This window comes from Heloderma suspectum, chromosome 2, assembly GCF_057233095.1.
Source record: "Heloderma suspectum isolate Gila_16-S chromosome 2, 16-S_ref, whole genome shotgun sequence".
Lineage (NCBI taxonomy): Eukaryota > Metazoa > Chordata > Lepidosauria > Squamata > Helodermatidae > Heloderma > Heloderma suspectum.
This window is the reverse complement of record NC_139459.1, coordinates 110,851,300-110,872,106: the sequence shown is the minus strand read 5'-3', so window position 1 is coordinate 110,872,106 and position 20,807 is coordinate 110,851,300. Positions and strand designations below refer to the sequence as shown.

At 44.5% G+C, this 20,807-nt stretch overlaps 1 protein-coding gene across 1 annotated transcript in view; it reads left to right on the top strand.

The window, feature by feature from the left end:
* Nucleotides 1-20,807, top strand: part of LOC146352613 (uncharacterized) — an 89,620-nt gene that overhangs the window by 41,832 nt on the left and 26,981 nt on the right. The window contains exon 3 of the mRNA XM_084834513.1: nt 9,092-9,191. Coding sequence (XP_084690639.1) covers nt 9,092-9,191 — 100 coding nt within the window. The remainder of the gene's footprint in view (nt 1-9,091; nt 9,192-20,807) is intronic.

Genomic DNA, 20,807 nt, shown 5'->3' with positions numbered 1-20,807 from the left:
AAGAATAATTAGGCCAAAAGGAGACTCTTGCCTGTTCTTTTTGTGATCCTGAATGATCAGCTCTGCAAGGCATGTGCCAGAGTGACAGCCCTTGTGTTGCCTGTAGCTGAGGATAAGCTTTTTGTTCTTGCTCTAGAGTAAATTCCTGTGGCCCCAGTTTGCATGGAGAGAGGAGGATTAAACATTCCCACACTCCCCATTTAGGGGAGCTAAAAAGAAAAGAAAAAAGTCTCCACAAGGGAATTTCAGGAGACCAGGAGGGAGGAAGTTTAATCCACCTCTTTCAATGTGCAGTGGTGCTGATCCAAATCGAGGCCATGTGTACTTACTCTAGAGTAAAAAAAAAATCCTCAGTTCCATACAGTGCAATTAATGTAATGTGTAGTTTGACCCTCAGAACAGAGACAGCTTTTTAGGAATTAATTTAAGCTATTTATTTTATACCACACTAAAATTACAGTAGCCATCTTAACAGTAACAAGAACAGCAGCAAGAGGTTCTTTCTCTGATGCCAGTCTGGCATGCAGATGCCCCTCCTACAAATCTTAACTCTTCATTCACTGCAGTACTGTTGCATGCACTTCGATACAGAGGGAAAACAGCATTGCATTCTGGAAATCATGAAATCAGCCATAATGCATGGCCACTTTTAAGCTCAATATTCCATTTCAAAACAATATTTTAAAGTTGCATTAATGCACAAGATCCATTTTTTATTATCTCAGTAAACCATAATATGGACCAAACTCAGTGTTTTTGCTGATATAAATTGTTCTCACCCCATTGACAGTGACGAATTGAGCAAATGGGCTTCTCCAAAAGCCAAATGTGGTTTTGAATCTGTCGTAAATTTTAGCTTTTTAATGTTCCCCAAAAGACAACCCCCCCCTCTCGCTCCAGTCTCTCTCCATATATTAGAGTAAGCACATTCCTGACCCGAGTTCATATCCTTCCATTTTAAAAGACATACATATCCTTTTATTATTGTTCAGGATTAAGAAATGGTGAAGCCGCTAAGAGTACCCCTTGCTGAGAAGTTTTAGTTAGAACTGCCAATATTATCGATGCCTGGACTTCGATGGGAAAAAAAAAAATCCCACAAAAGTTCTGGAAATATGCGTAAGTGTCGAAGGTTTAATGGAAATTATCCCCATTTACATGTCTCCCCTTGCATATCAATACCATTGCGTTTTAAACAGTGGTTTGATTTCAAACGCTGAATTAATTAAGTGACAAAGAAAAACAGGCGTTCCATCTGCCGAAACTAATAGCAACAGCTCCCTCTACTGGCCGTCACATCTAAAAGCAGCCGCTGCCACCCTGAGAGAGAAAGAATTGTGTGCTTTTCATCACATAGCACTCTCAGGCTTTAGCAAAACAAAACGAGTTGGTTGTGAACTGTTTGTATCTCCTGTGGCCCACCATCAAGAGTCAAACACATATCTTGGTGTAGTTTTGAGATGAGGCAGGATGAGAAGAGTGAATGGGTTCAAAGGGTGTATTGTAAATTGCTGTCAAATCTCTTTGATTTGTAGAGTCTAGAATCTTTATCAGGTGGCCTGTACAACCTCCCCCCGCCCCCAAAGGAACTGTGTAGTGTGGATGCCAGGTGCTTGACAACCTTCTAGGCCAGGCTTCCCTAAGCTGGTACCCTCCAGATATCTTGGACTATAATTCCCATCATCCTCAGCCAGCATGACCAATGACTGTGCCGGCTGGAGTCCAACATATCTGGAGGGCACCAGGTTGGGGAATGCTGTTGGAGGCCTATGCAGGTAGCATAAACCAGAGAGGTACCCAACCTCTGGCCGCTCTCCATATGTAGTGGAGTGTATTCAGCTTGGTGGGTCACAAGTTGTGCAGACCTTACCTTTATGAAGCATATATGGTGTGCAATACTGAAAGGGGCTTCATGGACTGTGGCTGCTACTCCTGCAACCTTTCTCAGAATCTGAACGTGTGTATAGCATAGTAACGAAGGAAGACAGAAGACAGACGGCCACCTTGGCCACCTGCTCTTATATGGTTGCATAGATGGGATGCTCGCCGTTTTCAGGAGAACTGCACATATGCACATGTTAAGTGAGAACATTAACAAAACGTTGGAATTAACAGCAGTCTTGAAATTAATACTAATTTGTCAGATTATCAGAATATGTAAGGAAGCCAACACTACAGATTTGCATGTATGAGTAGGGATATGGGCAGAGTGTCATAGGAATAATGTAAGAAAGGAACTGGATCAGACCAAAGGCCTATCTAGTCCAGCATTCTGTTCACACAGTGGCCAGCCAGATACCCCAATTGGAAGCCCACAAGCAGGACGCATGTGCACCAGCACCCTCCCACCCACGTTCCCCAGCAACTGGCATACGGACACATACTGCCTCCGATACTGGAGGTGGTGTATAGCCATTATGACTAGTAGCCATTGATTGCCTTCTCCCCTATGAATTTGTCAAGTGGGAGCTGGCCCTTACTGGAGTTCCTTTGTGCACATTTTTAACATCCTCTACTTAGAATGGAGGAAGGGATGTTGCTCAGTGGTAGAGAACATGCTTTGCATGCAGAAGGCTTGAGGTTCAATGCCTAACATCTCTGCACTGGGCTAGGAAGGACTCTACTTGACGTCCCAGAGAGTCTCTTGCCAGTTGGTACAGTCAGTACTGAGCTAGATTGACCAATGCCTGTCTCAGTATAAGTCAGCTTCCTATGTTCAGAATAGGTCTTAGAAGAAAATTCTCTTTGTCTAGCCAAAAGAACCCACCACCAGACCACCCTCATGACTTTCTCTTTTTCTAGACATTTTTACCTTTTTGTGTATGGCTAAGGCCATGGGTTTTAACCTATGCACAGGCCTCGCCGAAGATGTTTTGCTGCCTGATATGAAGGACAAGATGGCACTCCCATTCCATGTACAGAAGCCAACCAGATGGACATTTGAATCTAATGTCAACTCTGGCAGTGGGGACAACATCTTCCACCGCACCTGAGGACATCTGACTACCCTAGGGTGTGCAGGGCAGGCTGCTTGGCACATACAACTCTGTCCTCCGAACACCTTGCTGCTGCTCGCTGCTCTCTCCCAACATCCACTGCCTGAGGTGGCCACCTTTCTCTGCCTAATGGTAGGGCCGGCCCTGCCTATATAACATGATGAAAAAAAAAATGTAAAGAAAGAAACATAAGCAGAGAAATTATTTGGACATATCAAAAGTCCGAAGGAAATCTTTATTTGCTGGAAATAGCAAAACATAGTCTGAAGCCTAGAATGATGTCATTACGCCATGGACTATGTTCGCTAACAGCAGTAGCTGACATCTAAAACTTTGTTCAGACTTATTTGGTACAAACTTTGGAAGGCTCAACTTCTTGTAGGGATATCCACACAGAAGGCTGTCATTATTCAGTAGTGAGATGCATTCTGAACATGCTCAGAGGTGGTCTTTCTTACTATAATCTCATCTGTTCTGAAACAGTGACAAAGGCATCTGCTCTGAGCATGTGCAGAATGCATCCCATTACTGAATGATCACAGGCTTTTCCTTCACATCTGAATATAGACTTCTAGAGCAGCAGTTGTGCCTGCAAAAGTTTTTAATCCTGGTGAAAATTAAGCCCAGCAGTCACTGTGTTCTCAGACGCCTGGAATGAATTGCTTCTGGCACTCTACTGGACCAAAAGGAGGCAGTTCAAAGAAATATGTTCTGCCTCTCCATCTAGTGAAGTCTAGCCTGCTAGATGAATGGAGCAGTGTAAAATTTTATTTATCACCTTTGTAGTCCTCCCCTTTCCCAAGGAACTAATGGTTTCTTGATGTGAACATCAGAAGAGTCCTGCTGGATCAGATCAAAGGGGTGTCTAGTCCAACATACCATTTCCCACTGTAGTCGTAGAATGGTTCAATTTTATCCTCACAGTAACCATTTAAGTCAGGCTAGGCTAATTAAGCAGTGATATGCCCAAGGTCGGGATGCATGAATTGGTCCATTTCGGTTTGTCTCGGTTGCTCATTTTTCCAGGCGTCAATTTACTCAGTTTGCGCCATTTTTTTGGCATGCAATTTCCCCTTATATAATGATTTTTTCTTGGTATGTTTCCCACTAAAATATAGTCAGGGTCAGAAATATTGGAACAAGGATAACTGTTTTGGCAATTGGCCTCTGTACACTACCACATTGAAGTTGAAAGGAAACACACCCAGATGGGAGCGAAGTCAGGGCTTTCAGCTGTAATTCAAGGGGCTTGACAAAAGTGGGGCACTAACCATTCAGGAAGTACAGCCAGTGGCACACACTAGGGATGGCGGAGAATTTCTCCCTGAAACTTCGGGGGGCCGAGCGCCAACGTGTTCGGCCCCCCGAACAAGTTTCGGGGAGAAATCCTCCGCACCCCCCGGGATGGGACTTACCTTTGCCGAATGTCCCTCCCGGCGGCGGGTCCGGCCGGCGGTTCGGCGGGTGTTCGTGCGGGGCGGGAGCGGCAGCTGGTCTTTTGACCGGCCGCCGCCGCCGCCATTCCAATCAAAGAAGAATCTATCAAAATCTAATCTATCAAAAAACCACGCCCCCGTGATAGGCTACGTGACGATTAAAAAAAAAAAAAGCGCGTACGGATAATGGCGGCCCCCATAGGGAGCCGCCATTCCTGTTCCTTATTTGATCGCTGTAGTCTACGTAAAGATTTACGTAGACTACAGCGACCAAATAAGGAACGCGAATGGCGGCTCCCTATGGGGGCCGCCATTAGTGTACGCACTTCTTTTTTTTTTAAAGTCACCCGTGATAGGCTACGTGACGATTAACGTAGCCTATCACGGCTGACTTTGCAGATCTAGCCGTGATAGGCTACATTAATCGTCACGTAGCCTATCACGGGGGCGTGTTTTTTTTGTTTTTTTTAAACTTTGGAGTTCGCGGCCGGGCGAGGCGGGAAGCCTCCCCCCCGGCCTGAATTTCGGCCGGGGCGAGGCGGGAAGCCTCCCCCCCGGCCTGAACTTCGCGGGGGGAGCAGCGAAGCCCCTCCCCCCTACTGCGAACAAGCTTCGACGACAGGTAAGTGACTTTCGTCCACCCCTAGCACACACACACACACCCATCGTTGGTGGCTTATAAGTAGTGGAATGAATGGCTGACAAGCAGCTGCATGGCCAGGTGTGGCCTGTTTCCTGGGTACCTCATGACAGAAAAGGCTTGGAGGTGGTTCTGAATGTTACATTTGCATTTGGTAGCTGTTCACTGGAACTCCCAACATGAGGTCCAAAGAGGTGTCCATGCGAGTGAAGGAGGCCATCATTAGGCTGAGGAAATAACATAAACCCATCAGAGAGATAGGAAAAACAGTGGGAGTGGCCAAAACAACAGTTCAGAACATCCTGAAAAAGAAGGAATTAATTGGCAAGGTCAGCAACAGCAAAAGGCCTGGAAGACCACAGAAGACGGCTAAAGTGGATGACTGCAGAATTCTGCTCATGGTGAAGAGGAACCCTTTCACAACATCTAGCCAGGTCAAGAACGCTCTTGCAGAGGTAGGCATGTCACTGTCAACATCTACAATCAAGAAGAGACGGCTCTATGAATGTAAATACAGAGGCTTCACAACAAGGTGCAAACCACTGGTAATGCTCAAGAACCGAAAGGCCAGATTACTCTTTGCCAGCAAACACCTAAAAAAGCCTGCCCAGTTCTGGAATAAGATTCTTTGGACTGATGAAACCAAGATTAACCTGTACCAGAATGATGGGAAGAGAAAAGTATGGAGAAGGAAAGGAACAGCTCATGATCCAAAGCATGCCACATTTTCTGTCAAACATGGTGGAGGCAGTGATATGGCATGGGCATGTATGGCTGCCAATGGAACCGGGTCACTGGTGTTTATTGAGGACCTGACTGCTGATAAAAGCAGCAGGATGAATTCTGAAGTGTATAGGGCTATGCTTTCTGCTCAGATTCAGCCGAATGCTGCCAAACTGATAGGACGCTGCTTCATATTGCAGATGGATAATGACCCAAAACATACAGCAAAAGCTACCCAAGAGTTTCTCAAGGCAAAGAAGTGGGATGTTCTTCAATGGCCAAGTCAGTCACCTGATCCCCACCCAATAGAGCATGCTTTTCACTTACTGAAGACAAGACTGAAGGCAGAAAGACCCACAAACAAGCAGCAGCTGAAGGCAGCTGCAGTAAAGGCCTGGAAAACTCAGCATTTGGTCATGTCCATGAGTTCCAGACTTCAGGCAGTCATGACTGCAAAGGATTTTCATCCAAGTATTAAAGGCAATCCTTAAGTTTGAAATGATGTTGGTTTGTTCCATTACTTATGAGCCACCAATGATGGGTGTGTGTGTATGCCACTGGCTGTACTTCCTGAATGGTTAGGGCCCCACTTTTGTCAAACCCTTTGAATTACAGCTGAAAGTCCTGACTTCGCTCCCATCTGAGTGTGTTTCCTTTCACCTTCAATGTGGTGGTGTACAGAAGCCAACTGCCAAAACAGTTATCCTTGTTCCAATATTTCTGGCCCTGACTGTACATAATTTTATGCTCAACTTTCTCTAATCTATGCACTTTTGTACACTTTTTTGTTCAGAAAACTAGGGCTGTGCATGGACCCCCCGATCTGTTTTGGATGCCGCTTCGGATTCTCTGAAGCAACCCCTATCCCTTTCAGACCGATTCAGACCCTCTCCACTCTGGCTCAGATCCGAATCCAAAGCGAGATTGAGATATCCAGATCGCCTGTTTTTGGCATTTTCCCATTGACTTGCATGGGAAAACACAAATGGCCATCACCTTTTTAGTTTTTATGATACAGACATGAAATGTGGTGACCTCTCCACCCCCCTGGAGAGGAGGCCACTTGCAAAATGTCAGACAGTCAGGCGGAGTTAAAATCTGATGTTTTCCACAGAAACTCTCAAAGCAAGGAGCTGCAACTTCTCCCTGTTTCCACACACATGCATGACACTTTGGCCCCTCCCAGCCCCCTTCAAGGGCATCGCACCCCCCCAAAGCCCAGGCAGTTTGGCCCACTGGCTTGTGTGGTAGGCGCAGGTGAAATTTGATGTTTTCCACCAAAACTCCCAAAGCAAAGAGCTATAACTTCTTCCAGTTTCTGCAGACGTGTGTGAAACCTTGGCCCCTCCTAGCCCCTGTCAAGAGCATCCCACTCGCCAAATTCCAGGCCGTTTGGCCCACTGGCTTGTGTTCTAGGCGCAGGTTGAATTTGATATTCTCAGAAACTCAGACCAAACTCAGAAGGGAAAGTGTGTTGAAGCAGAGGTCATTGTCTGTAATCTCCGCTGCAGGTTTCTTTGAAGTGCAAAACAACCCTTATTCAGAAGAATCACCAGCTCAGCCTCTCAATGGCTGAATACACACATTGCCTGGAAGGCAAGCTGGAAGAGGTTATGTATCTGCTCTTGTTTATTTCTAGCACACAATAAATGAGTATTTTGAATGTATCTTGAATGAACACTGTCAGTGCCTAGCCCAGAAGGGCCACTGATTTTGAATGCTGGAAACCTCCACCTGATGGGCCCATACTTCCCCCAGCCCATCTCCTCCACGGTGGCCTGCCTACGCCTCTTGGGGGTGAGAGACGGAGAGCTTGCAGGAGTTCCAGCGGCACTACCAGCCTTCTGCTTGCCCCTGCTGCCGGCCTGCTGGGACGTGGGGGCCTCTTGGTGCTGCCTCCTTAAGTGCAGGAGCAGGCTGCTGGTGCTGTGGTGCCCTGGCTGTTCCCCCCTGTTCAGAGATGCCTTGCAGTGGCAGCAGATGGCAGTGGTGAGATCCACTTCCACCTCAAAGTGGTCCCACATGATGCTGCCCTGATGTTTCCGTGGAGGAGACACAGACTGCCTGCCATGAGTCTGAGGGGGCAACGCACGAGCAGGGGGAACTATGGAAGAGGGGTCAGGTGCCGGAGCCTCTGCCTGCTGCTCCTCTTCCACCACACCCTGGAACATCCCCTCCTCTTCGCCCTCCACCACACTGAGGACCTCAGACACCTCTGACTGAACATCCAGCAGTGGGCTCTGCTCTTCCACTACAGAAGGAGATGCTGCTGCTCCTCCTTTGCCAAGAGTGGTACTACTACTGCCCCTGCCAGCATCCTCAAACAGTGACTTCCGGGCACTGCAACTGGCCTCCACACTCTGTTGCCCTACTGCACCGGGACGCACTATCCGGGGAGCCAGCTTGCCTAACGGCGCTCTAGTGATAAGCAGCGACTCACCCACCAATGCCCCTGCCAAGACCCCAAAGAAGATGCCTTATTGGGTTGGCTTGTTTTGTCACACAGTGGAGTATTACCAGGATAATTAGTTAATGGATATCAAATAGTATGTGTGTGTGGTGCTTTGCCTGCTGTATTGAATTGTGGACATATTGCTTGCTTGACCACAGCATAAGCGCACATGTGTGTGCGCGCGCACACACACACTCATACACAGAGAAAAGAGCAAAAGAAAGGAAAATACAGAACTACCTAAGCAAAGAAAAGGGATTTGTTATTTGTTATTTTATATTTAAGTTTCTTTTAAGGAGAACATGTAAAGTTCAAGAAATACAGGATAGCGGAGGAGGAGAGACGGTAAGAGTCAAGAGCAAGCAAAGAGCAAGCCAAGGAACCTCTGAAACAGCCCGGTTTGCTTTGTTATTTGGGCTTTGTACTGAAGTAGTGCACAGCTCTGCAGAAAACTACCTCACAAAATTCTGAGAAGTTTGGATACTGAAGGAGAACTGCCTTCTGGTTCGCATATTGCTTTGGGAAGTGTGGATCTGGTAAGGTCTTATCAAAATGTGAGCTGAACAAAATTCTTCCCCATCCTTAGCCCAAGTGGTCTGTATGGATGAATAGGGACTTAAACCTAGGTCTCGACAGCTCAAGCCAATGGTCAGTATAACACAGTTGCTTTCTAAGAGCAACATAGTATGGCTTTATCTATAGTACTGTAGATTCTCTGGCTGTGAACACACTGGATGTACAGCTGATCTGCATAAGTGCAATTGCTAGCAGGTTAAATTGTTGGTATATTCACTGTGTCAGGAAAAGTGTTATGTACATTGGTATGTAATTTCTGTTTGAACAGGCACTTGTTTTCCAGAATGAGGCCAACCTACGTCACACAGTCAACAGGCAACTGCCACTGAAAATGGCCTCACTGCCATTTTGTCCCACTGCCAAGAAAGGTGAGGTTGGTGAGTACACAAGGCAGGGCCTTTCCTGTAGCAGCACCTCAACTGTAGAACTCCCTCCCAAGAGAGGTCAGTTTGGCTCCATCCCTACTGGGTTTTAGACTGGCAGTAAAAACAGTACTGTTTTGCCTGGCTTTTGATAAATTTTAATATTGTTTTAGCCTCTTTTAAAGAATGTTTTGCATCTGTTCTAAATGTGATTTTAATGTGTTTATTCTAAATCATACTTCATTTTTGAGGGTCCTGGGGGGAAGAAAAACAATTTATAAATAATAATCTGTGCATCTAGTTCCTCCCTAGTAGAACGCATCTCATATCATGATGTCATGGTTTTCTGCATTTGCCCACCACACACTCTACATCACAGGCTGCTAATGAAAGGATGACAAATAAATGCAGAATGTCATCCCATGGAAACCCTGACAGAGCTACAGATTCAGAGATGTCCAAGGGATACACCTATGCCATTGGAGAAAAGAAGTGTTCAGAATGATCCCTATGGCCCATTTAACTCAGGATAATCCCCTTCCCTCCTATTTTGGTAGCTTCCGGGCAAAGCCATGTAAAGCTCCATGTGATTCCATGACATATCTCCACTTTGAACTCCCCTCCTGCCTTGGAGCAGCTGAAATAAGACACGGCAGACCTATCAGCTTCACTCTTTGGAAGTGGCCTGCTTCCTCTTGCTTTTGTTCTCATTTTCATGCAGCCATATAGACCCACAGCATACATCAATGGAAAATGTAACCTAACACTTAAGAATGTGTGTTTTAATCTCACTCATTTAAATGAGTGCAACTTGACAGGGCTGATGTGACAAAACAATGTAAAGGGTTTTATAAACATTTCACATGAATGGCAAAGAAATGGAACCTTTTCTTACAAAAGAAAAATGAAGGGTTTAAAATTGCATTGACCCAACAGAGGAGGAAATGCTTATTTCAGTATCCTGGGCCTCATCTGCGTGAGCCTTTTGCCCCAGTGCCACTTCGAAGGGAAGATCTTTGCGACAGATGATGCAGTCGCCGCTGCGCAACCCAGTCGTGGTTTCCACGGAGAAATCCGGGTTTCCTCAGAGTCTGTTTGCTGTGAAGTTTTCACTTGCTTTGGGTTCACTGCGGGGGGTTGAGCTGTCTGTCCCTTCCTTGGATTGAAATCGCAGCGTTGTTAGTGATGCCCCTCCTCATTCCTCCTCCTTCGCAGTTCCGCAGTGACAGAGGCATGAAGAAACGGGCTGGTGGAAGCCATGCTGATTGGCGAAGGGAAAGTAGCCTGGGGCCGGGGTGGGGGGACAGCAGAGGGGCAAACAAGTCTACCAGGAAGTAACTTGTTGCCTTCACTTCCACGTCGCTGCCTCTCTCACTTTAAGTATCGCACGTGAGAGTGGAGACGTTCAGCTGCAAAGGAACACAGCTGAGGAACGCTGGATGCCTGTAGATTCGCAGCTGTGCAGTTGAGAAAGGGTGGGTGCCAGGGCGGATGGTTTTCATAAACGTGTACTCAGAAGCACTTCATTGAGCCTGTGTTTGTGGGGGCAGGGTGGATCCTGTAGATCGGGCAGTTAGTAGACTACATGCTACTCACTCTCTCCCTCTCCCCAGCTCTGCCCTCTCTGCTCTCAGCACCGGCAAAATCTCCGGAGACGGCAGCTGCCTGCTTGCCTGCCCGCCTCAGAAATGTGTGTGTGGGGTTTGTTACGAACGTCTACTCGCAAGCAAGTCCTACGTGCTAGTCGCACACCCTCCTTCCCAGCTCTGCGCTCTCAGCTCATCCTGGCTTGGGAAGCCCACTTTAACCTCCCATCTACCGCCCCAGTTGTTAATTCGCAGTGCTAATACTGCACAGCTCATACCAAGCAAACAATGAAATCGGTGCCATGTAGACATGGCCCCGGTTGTTGCAGGTCAGACTCTAGTGAACATCTGGTCTTGATTCCATTGTCTGACCTAACTTTTCTGGATCTGTCTCTTCTTCTGCCTGATCTTGCACTCACAGTGGGGACCAGGGGAAGGGAGAAGAGAGGAAGTACAGAAACGTGAGTGCGTTAAATGGGCCAGCCACCCTGCAACTTTATTGACAGCAGCTTACAACATATTTGGCGTGGACAAGACAAGTCTCCTGAGATTTCTAACAATTTGCTTGCTGACAGTATTATCCCCACTAGTAGTTTGTTCCTCAAGGTTTTACTGTTTGAGGTTTCTTGATGTATTATATATTTTGACTACTTAGAATTGATTATTCCTCTTAGTTTTAAAAAATTGTCATTATTCCTGGGAGGGCCGGGGGAGGACAATGAAGGAACCAGCAGTGAAAGCTTACACAGGGCTGAGAACTTTGTTTTGAAAAGGCCACAGGCCCAGGGATTCAGAAATTTTCTCTCTCAACACCAGGCTTTCTCTTGTGCTGGGATGCAGAATCAGTGTCATGGATTATGCAGTATGCAACAACTGCCTGGCTATTGGAGGGCTAATGATGCAGGAGAACCGTCAGCCTGAACTTTTCCAGGCACCACTGGGAAGGGGCTGTAGCTCAGTGGTAGAGCACGTGCCTTGCATGCAGAAGGTCCAAGGTTCAATCTCCAGCTTCTCCAGGTAGGGCTAGGAATGAATTGTGGCGGAAACCCTGGAGAGCCGCTGCCAGTTAATGCTGACACTACTGGCCTAGATGGGCCAAAGATCTGACTCAGTATAAGGCAGCTTCCTATGTTCCTATCTATGAACTGGTTGAGTTGGAGCTCTTCTAATATGGGTGCTTGAGTTGTAGTAGCCAGAGCCCTAAGTTGTATATTCATGGCTAATGGCCATGCGGGCTGGGAATTATGGGAGTTGCAGTCTCAACACATCTGGAGACTACCAGGTTGGGGAAGGCTGCTATAGGTAAAACTCTTTTCTTGTGGTGAGATGATGTACCCTCATCTTGACACCACATCCTCCACAGATTATAGTTCAGTTGTAGAACCAGGGTATCCAAATTTATGCTTTCTTTGCATTTACGCTCTGATTACATATGCAGAAAATAGTAGTTTTATATGCGTGGTAAGATATCTTTGCCAGAGGTCCAAGGTCCAACAGCTAGGGCTACCCTTACCATAAGGCATAATGAGGCAGCAGATCAAGAACACCATAAAAACGGAGCAAATTGCCAGTTGATGTGTGTGTGTGCGTGGATGGATGGATGGATGGATGTATGGATGGTTGGATGGATGGATGGATGGATATTTACTATGGGACAGGTGTTATTTCGCTTTTTCATGTCAGAAGCCAAAATGTCTTGGTCTTGCTTTATAAGGCTTATTTCTCAGGGTCCCTTGTTTAGGAGCCATGGCAGTGAAACAGATAAAAAATGCTTGAAATAGTGGTGCAGTCTATCTTAAGCCATTCTTGGTCCACATGCCTAGATATATGAAGAAATGAAACTATTGTGGACAAACAGGCCTACAAGGTTTCCTGTGTTTGTTCAGGAATCAGCAATACATTTGTGCCCAGGCATATTGCAACATTTACCTTCTCAAAGAAGAGAATGTAAAGCCAAGCCACAAATAAACAGGCCTCTATGGTTTATTCAGATCATGTCTATTAAAAATAGTCCCCAAAAGACTGACTTTGAACTGATCCCATTTGATGTCCATTCTAACTTTCCTCAAGAGTCCTGCCATGAACCTTTTGAAATCGATGTGATTATTTGCAAGTCTCCGCTTTACGCTGACACATTATTGGCATGATTTCTTCTTCTAGAAAAACCCACACCCACACAATCCAGTCAGTTCTATCTGGAAGTCCTTGTAAATGGATGAAAGGAAGATTTATTATGATCAGATCCTGTGGAAATTAGAAAACTGGACTAATGGAAACCATTAATGTCTTCTCAACAATCAGATGAATTGTAGATCAATATGGTATATTAATAGGTTGGAAGCAATTGAATATAATATAAACATCTTTCTCATATAGTAGAGTAGTAGCAGTAAAGGAAGGGGAAAGATAGAAATGGTTTCCTGCATATTTTAAAAAATTGCTTTCTCAAGGCAAAGGCATTTTTGGTTCACACTTCTCTTATTGTAGAAAGAGTAACATTAAAGTTGTTTTGTGTATGTAATAGAGTTTGATAGGGCATTTTCTAATAATAAGAAATTTAGCAACTTTTAAACAACGAAAAACTCATTTCAGAGCTATCCTTTGCATGTCTGCTCAGAAGTAAATCCCATTGAGTTCAGTGGGGTTTACTGCCAGGCAAATGGATATAGGATTATAGCCTGAGATACGCATTTTTCTGCTATAATAAAAATAAAGCTATCCCCTGTAGCAGAGTCCAGTTATTGGGAGTACTTTGTTATAGTATCTCCACTGGCTGCCATTTCTTTTCTGAATGCAATTCAAAGGGCTGGTCATTATCTTTAAACCCTAAGTGTCTTCAGTCCAGGTTACCTGAAGGGCTGCCTCCTGTCATATGAACCTTATTAAGGTCATTGGGAGAGGCCCTCTTGCATATTCCGCCAATAACAAAGACTCATTTATATCAGAAATTAGGGATGCATGAGAAATTAGTTTCAGTTTGTTTTTGATCAGGATTTATCCGGTGTGCACCTTTCAGACTGAACATGGACTTGAATGCAACCTGAGGTCAAAGTCTGTGCATTTCCGAGCTTGCGGTGTGATTTGTAGACCAAAAAAAATGTGCTCGACAGCATACGTATATTTGGAAAATGCCTATGAGAAAAAGCATCCTTTTGAAAAATGTGTACAGACACAGTTTAATCAATGGATGAAGAATGCGTACATGACAAAGATGTGCACAATTGATTCGTACACTTAAAAATATGCACAAAAATATGCACGAATTTTCATGTGAAAAGAAAAAAGGATCGCAATCTGATGCGGACATGTGATGGAATGAGCTTTGAAATGGAATTTGAAGAAATTTGATGAACTCGAGTTTTGTTTGTATGCACATCCCTAGTAGAAGCATGGGATATCCCAAGGTATAGAAATCCCAAGGTATACAAAAATAAAGATTTTATTGGCCCAGTGTGTTTTGAGTAGGAATTCTTTTACACAGGCACTTAAAGTTGTCTTCAGGGGCACAAAACTATGCAGTCTAGTGTGCTCTAGTTACAGAGGTACTCTAGAGAATATAGTGGTGAAGAAGAACTTCAATTTTAAGTGTATTTGCCCACTGAAATCTTTATTTTTGTCCACCCTTGGGATTTCAGTTCTCCCCTTTTCCCTGCCATTGGTGCTTCTCTCCCTTGGTTTCCCAGCTTTAAAATGCTTGGCTCCAAGAGATTCGTTTGATGTTGCCGCCTATGGCATTTCACTCTGTGCAGAAGACTATTTTTATTCCAACAGGACTTCAGCCTATTGGTTTAGTGAAGAGTATTTTTCTGCTCTTGTGTTGTTCTCTATTTTTAGCCTGGTTGTATTGTCCGCTGTAGTATTTTGTTTTTTTAAGCTATTTTGTTTGACATTTGATTCTTCTGTGTTTGGATTATTTTGAGATCTGCTCTTGAATAGGAATGGAATGGAACTGTCAGTCTTGGTCTCACTGTATTTGTTGGGTTTTTTGAGGTCAAGCTCATTCTGTCCAATGGTTTGGATCCAGAATTCCATATGTAAATTCCAACTTTTTGTGTGTGCTTTTTTCCTAATATACACATTGTTGTACATATCTCTGTGCACATTTTTAAATGTACACATCCCCCCCCACAAGTACTTTACATTGCTGAAATGCAGTTTTGTGTGCGAATTTCTCAAATAGATGCATTTTCTGTGCACTTCCCCTAATGCACACATTTTATGTGCATTTTTCCATGGAACAAGTTGCATTGGAAAGCTTGTAAAAATACAGATTTCGTAACACAATTCTGCCTTCGATCTCTTAATGGCTCAGGAAGGGTGAATTGGGTGCATTGTAAAAAAAAAAAAAACTAAAACAAAACCTCAACAAATTTCTCACCCATCCCTACTCCAGAGTGCTTCATATTGATGCAGAAAGGTGGGAAATAAGTGATTTTAATAAATAAATAATTTCTACTCTCTTTAGCAATGACCTCTTTCTTTTCAGCACTGATACAACATCATAAACAGGTGAGAAAGAAATGGTTACTTAAGAATGATAAAACAGTTGCACTCCCTACCCCATGCATTCTTCCTAAACCTCATAGTGAAACCTCAAACAGGAAAGGAACAATCAAAGAAATTGTTGCAGAAGTACTTTGTGTGTGACTAATGTTAGATTTTTTTTAAAGTGGCCGGTCTTCCTCCCATTTTTGATTTCATTGAATCAGGACAGCATTCAGTGCCTGTTTCTGAATGAACATGTGAACTTAAGGAACTAATTAAGACTTTACTGCGGTCACATTCCTTGGAACCAGTAGAGGCCTTATGATTCAAGGAACTTCATGTAAAAAAAAAGTTGGAAGGCAGTTCATGTGCTTCTTTCAAGATTCAGTTTTAATTTTAAAATATCTGAAATGAGTTGTTCTTCTTGGATGCGTTTGCATCTTTACCTGGGGAAATGCTTATGAAAAACGACGATGGTTTAAACCAGGGATCGGCTGACATGAGCCTTGCATGGTCTGCTCTGTATGTGTGTGTGGGTGCTAGGCACCACCATGGTCCATACCAATATGTTTTAGATTTTAAAAGCAAGAGTCCATAACCAGGCTCTAACAGTTAAGACAAAACTAATCTATGTTTAGCGATCCTGAGATTACATTTTTTCAGAGCATATGTGTGCCTTGCTGGATCAAACTAAGATCCATCTAGTCTAGCATTCTTTGCAGAAATCCTAATTGTGGGTGGTCTACCAAATATTGGCCAGTGGTCTACCACAGTTTACCTTTTGCATGCTCTTGCTTTTACTATCATATTCTTTCTAAGAGAGGGACAAGAGGCAGGGAGATGGTAGTTCAGAGAAGGAGAGAAAACAAACACATCAGCACCAACAGAGGACAGATGGTCAACTACACATAAAACAGTTTAAAAATAAAAAAATAAAAAATTAGCAATAGACTTTTGGAATCCTGTCTTTTAAAGCTTTATTTTTTCATGGTTTGTTCCGCATTGTCTTTATGTGGCTTGAAGAATGCAATGAAGCATTATTGTAGAACAGACATATATAATTTACCATCATGGCAGCAAACCAGTGTTTTGCCTGAGATCCAATAACCATGTTGCACTGAACGACCATGGTGAGATAACCCAAAACTTGTGCCAGTCTCGTGATGCCAAGAACAGTCGCTGTCAGAAAATGTCACCATCATGACATAATGCCTAACCATCATGACATCACACACATGTGTTGAATGTCACATAAGTAGGTGGGTTCAAGGCATGCATGCTTGGCAAATGATTGGTGGTGGTGGTGGTGAAATCATCATAGGTACCTGCCTTGTACTTGAGTCTGTCCACTGGTCCATCTAGCCTAGTATTGTTGATACTGACTGGCAGCAGCTCTCTGATGATCAGGGAACTGGAAACAAAGCCCTATGAAGAGAGACTGAAAGAACAGGGCATGTTTAGCCTGGAGAAGAGAAGACTGAGGGGGAGATATGATAGTGCTCTTCAAGTACTTGAAAGGCTGTCACAGAGAGGAAGGCCAGCATCTCTTCTCGATCATCCCAGAGTGCAGGACACGGAATAATGGGCTCAAGTGACAGGAAGCCAGATTCCGACTGATCATCAGGAAAAACTTCCTGACTGTTAGAGCAATACGACAATGGAACCAATTACCTAGGGAGGTGGTGGGCTCTCCCGTGCTGGAGGCATTCAAGACGAGGCTGGACAGCCATTTGTCAGAGATGCTCTGACCTGGATTCCTGCACTGAGCAGGGCATTGGGCTCGATGGCCTTGTAGGCCCCTTCCAACCCTACTATTCTATGATTCTATGATTCTGGGGTGTCAGGCAAGATCTCCTAGATCATCTTGGAGATGCAGGGGATTGAACCTGGGGCCTTTTGCATGCAAAATGCTGAACTACAGTCCCTCCCGTATCTGTGCACCAATTAGGGATGGGTGAACTCATCTGGGTCTGCCCCGTGCCCCTCTCAACAGACCCCTGCTGGATGCCTGCCCAAGCTTGCGACGGGGTGTGAGCCATCCGGCAGTCCGTGGGCACCTGACGAGCAGCCACCCGCTTCCCCAACGAGCTGCCATTGTGTGCAAAGTGGCGGCTCATTGAGGCAGCAGGATGGGAGATGAGAGGGAAGTGCCATGGCGCTTGCCTCTTGACACTCATCCTGGCATGGCCACAGCCATTGAGCAACCACACCTCTCTGTGCCTGGCACCAGCAGAAGGAGGCATGGTTGCTCACCGGCAGTGGTGGTGGCCCCTCATACTCTCCTTCCTTGCAAGGAGAGTGCGAATGGTTGACAGGCGGAGGGAGCCTTTTCAATAAAGGCCGATTTTACGTAAATGGCGGCTACCATTTACATAAAATCAGTCTGTAAGAAACAGGCTGAGCCACAGATTGGGCAAGGAGCAGGGACTGCCACATTTGCCTGATTCAGCGCACCCCAAGTCAGGCAAGCGCAGGGGGTCTACAGACTGGCGTTCGGGGGACAAAGTGGCGGGAAGCTGCCGAGCTTGAGCCCTCAAATGGATGCTTGCTACATCCCTAGCACCAGTGGACAGGCATTGTGGCCTCCATCTATGTCAATACAAATCGACATGCCTGATGTGTTGTAGCAAGTATGGCAGGACAAGCCTTTCACCATGTCTGCCTTTCTTCATGTCAGGCAGCTGCTCCTCAGCCTGTGCTATATACACTGGAGGTTAGGGAATGCTGGGGGACAGGAGTGGGAGAGTGGAAGGAAGTAAATGTTTCTGTTGTCAAAAAAAAAAGAAAAAAAAAGGCTCAGGGCCCATGCTGGCATGCACAGTGTAGTGTTAAGAGCAGGGCTTATCACAGGAGGGGCCTGGGCCTCACATTCATGGAGGGCCTCAAATTTAGACTTGACGTTATCTCCAAATGAGGTTATATGTACAGGCACAGATATAAACTGAGAGGACTGAAAGAAGAAGACGTTCATCATACAACTTTAAATTTGTGTCCCATTACTGGACCACACTGCCTGTAATGCACTATGAATTAATATTTTTATAAAGCCTGTAATCATCTTGTGAATAGCACAGTTATATTGTAGGACATTGCCATCTGTGGTGGAACATTTAAAACAGAATTAAGTCTATAGATTACTGTGGAACAAGATCGTTTGAATGACCTTGCTGTGCTTAACATAAACTGTGGCACTGCAAGAAAGCTATATTTTTTCAGAATTATTGGTGAATTTACACAGAAAAAAACTAGAAAAGCACTTGTTAAATAAAAAAGGAACATTTATTACTAATTATTGCATTGTATTTTTGTGTTAAAACCATTAATTTGTTAAAAGTAGACAAAGTTCCTCAAATTGTCAAATGTGCTCATGGTCAAAAAGGTTGCTGCCCCCTGACGTATAGGGTGCTTCCAGATGTTATGCACGGAATTTTACAGGTGGTGGTTCCAAATAGTAAAATCTTCTGCTTGTAACCATCCTGAATTCTCACACTTCTTCTGTCTCTTTTTTTATCACAGAAAATCCGTTAAAGGGGGAAAGACAGAATAGCTGCACAATGTCTTTTGATTGGTAGCACTAGGAACCATCTATCAGAAGCACCCACAGAGAAAAATTGACATGAATTTTGTGGCCCATTTAATTTTGAGTCAAGACTTCTGGTATGGGCAGCAATGTTGAGGGGGAGATGATGGGAGATCTTCTAATTATGCATACTTTAACTCCATTGATTTGTTCCGGAGAAAGAAAAAAGTTTAGTGTTTAGAGTGTGTAGAGAGCAAAGTAAAAGGGGATGAGGAGTCACACGGAGATATGTAATGTTCTGTCTGCAATAATTCTGAATATATTTTATAGGAATGTGAAGTCTAAGTACTTCCATTGATGTTTTGATTATGATTCACTATTAGTTAAGTGTACCATTAAAACTTTGCATTACTGACATGGCCAATATTTATTTAGTTTAATTTAGTGGCACATATTTCAAACAGTAAAAAGTAAAATTCAGCCTGATCTCCTTGATGGAGGAAAGGTTTATTGCTAATGCCAAGAAAACTCAAGGTTACGAGACCATTCCCATCAATATAAGGGCTATGGATATTTTGAGATGGGGCAAATTAACAAGGGCTGGTGGTGCTGATTGGAGGATTGACTGCTGCACTTCCCTTTCAATCCTAATCCCAGAGAAACTGCTCTCGTAATGCCCCTTGACTGAGGTATAGCCTAGAGTTCTTTGTGTTCTGAAGTATTTCTTTTTCCTTAGAAAGGAAGGTTTGGTATCAAGAGAAAATAAAAACATAAGGTAGGAAGGCCGTTCTTCCTTGCCTTTGTGGTTCACTGCCGGCAATGCCCTGTACCTAGTGTCATTGCGGGGCACTGATTTCTGGTGTGGGGGAGAGGGAAGGTGGCCACCATACCACACTCACAGTGAAGAAAATTTGAAGAAAATTCTTCAAAGCGGCCTTTTATTTCTAGGCAAGAAAAGAAAAATCTCAGAACTTTTCTAAGAAAAATCTCTTCTGAGGAATGCTGGCTGATCACTAGCTGTCATTCTTCAGGTTTCAGCCCCTTCCCCAGGGGCTTCCAAATGTTAAAAATCTGAGGGGTGATTGAGGATACATCTGGCCACTAATGCAGGTGTTGATAATACCACTCCTTCTCTGCAAGCCCGGGGTGTGTGTTGTGTGCAGTGTTGTGTTCAGCTCCAAGGAAGAGGTGGAGCTAATGCTGTGCCAAAGTCTGTCCTCCAATTTCCTGAATTTTCCAAAGCATTTAATTCAAAACATTTTACTCCAAAACAGTAATTCAAGTCAGTGTATCATCACTGCTTATTTCTCAGAGTTTTCAGTGTGACCAAGGGAAAGGAGTTGAGAAAATATTGCTCACAAAGCCCCAAATTGCGAGAAATTACCCAACTTTTTACCAGAAAAATAATTCACAATATTTACTTTGGTTTCTATGGTAGTCTTCTTAAAATACCATTCCACATAATGAAATCAGATACATGTGTTTAAACAATCATACGTTTAATTCCTACTTAGTCATGAAATTCAGTGGGTGGTCTTGGGTCAGTTACCATCTACACATGATGGACATCTTCCTCTTCAGCCATTGTTCCCTTCACTCTATATCTTCCGCTAGTGCTAAGCTGGTGCTGACCCAGACTCAACAGATACGGACACTGAGTGTCCTTGTCTGAGGAATGCAACTCCACATCACCTCAGCACAGTCCAGCAGGAAGGCACGCTTTACATTGGAGTGGAGTCTGTGCCAGATGCCCATGCCCAGATGCCCATGCCCAGATGCCCATGCCATGCTGCTGCTGGAGCTCTTCTCCACTGGCAAACAGGCACTTTACTGTTGCAGAGAGACTGGAGGTGGCACATAGCCATCAGGGCCAGTAGCCATTGATACCCTTCTCCAGGAATTTGTCCAACCCCCTTTTAAAGCCATCCAAATTGGTGGCCATCACCACACCTTGTGGAAGTAAATTCCATAGTTTAACTATGTGCTGGTAGTACACTCTAGAGAAGGCACAGTGGACCTGGTCCAGATTGG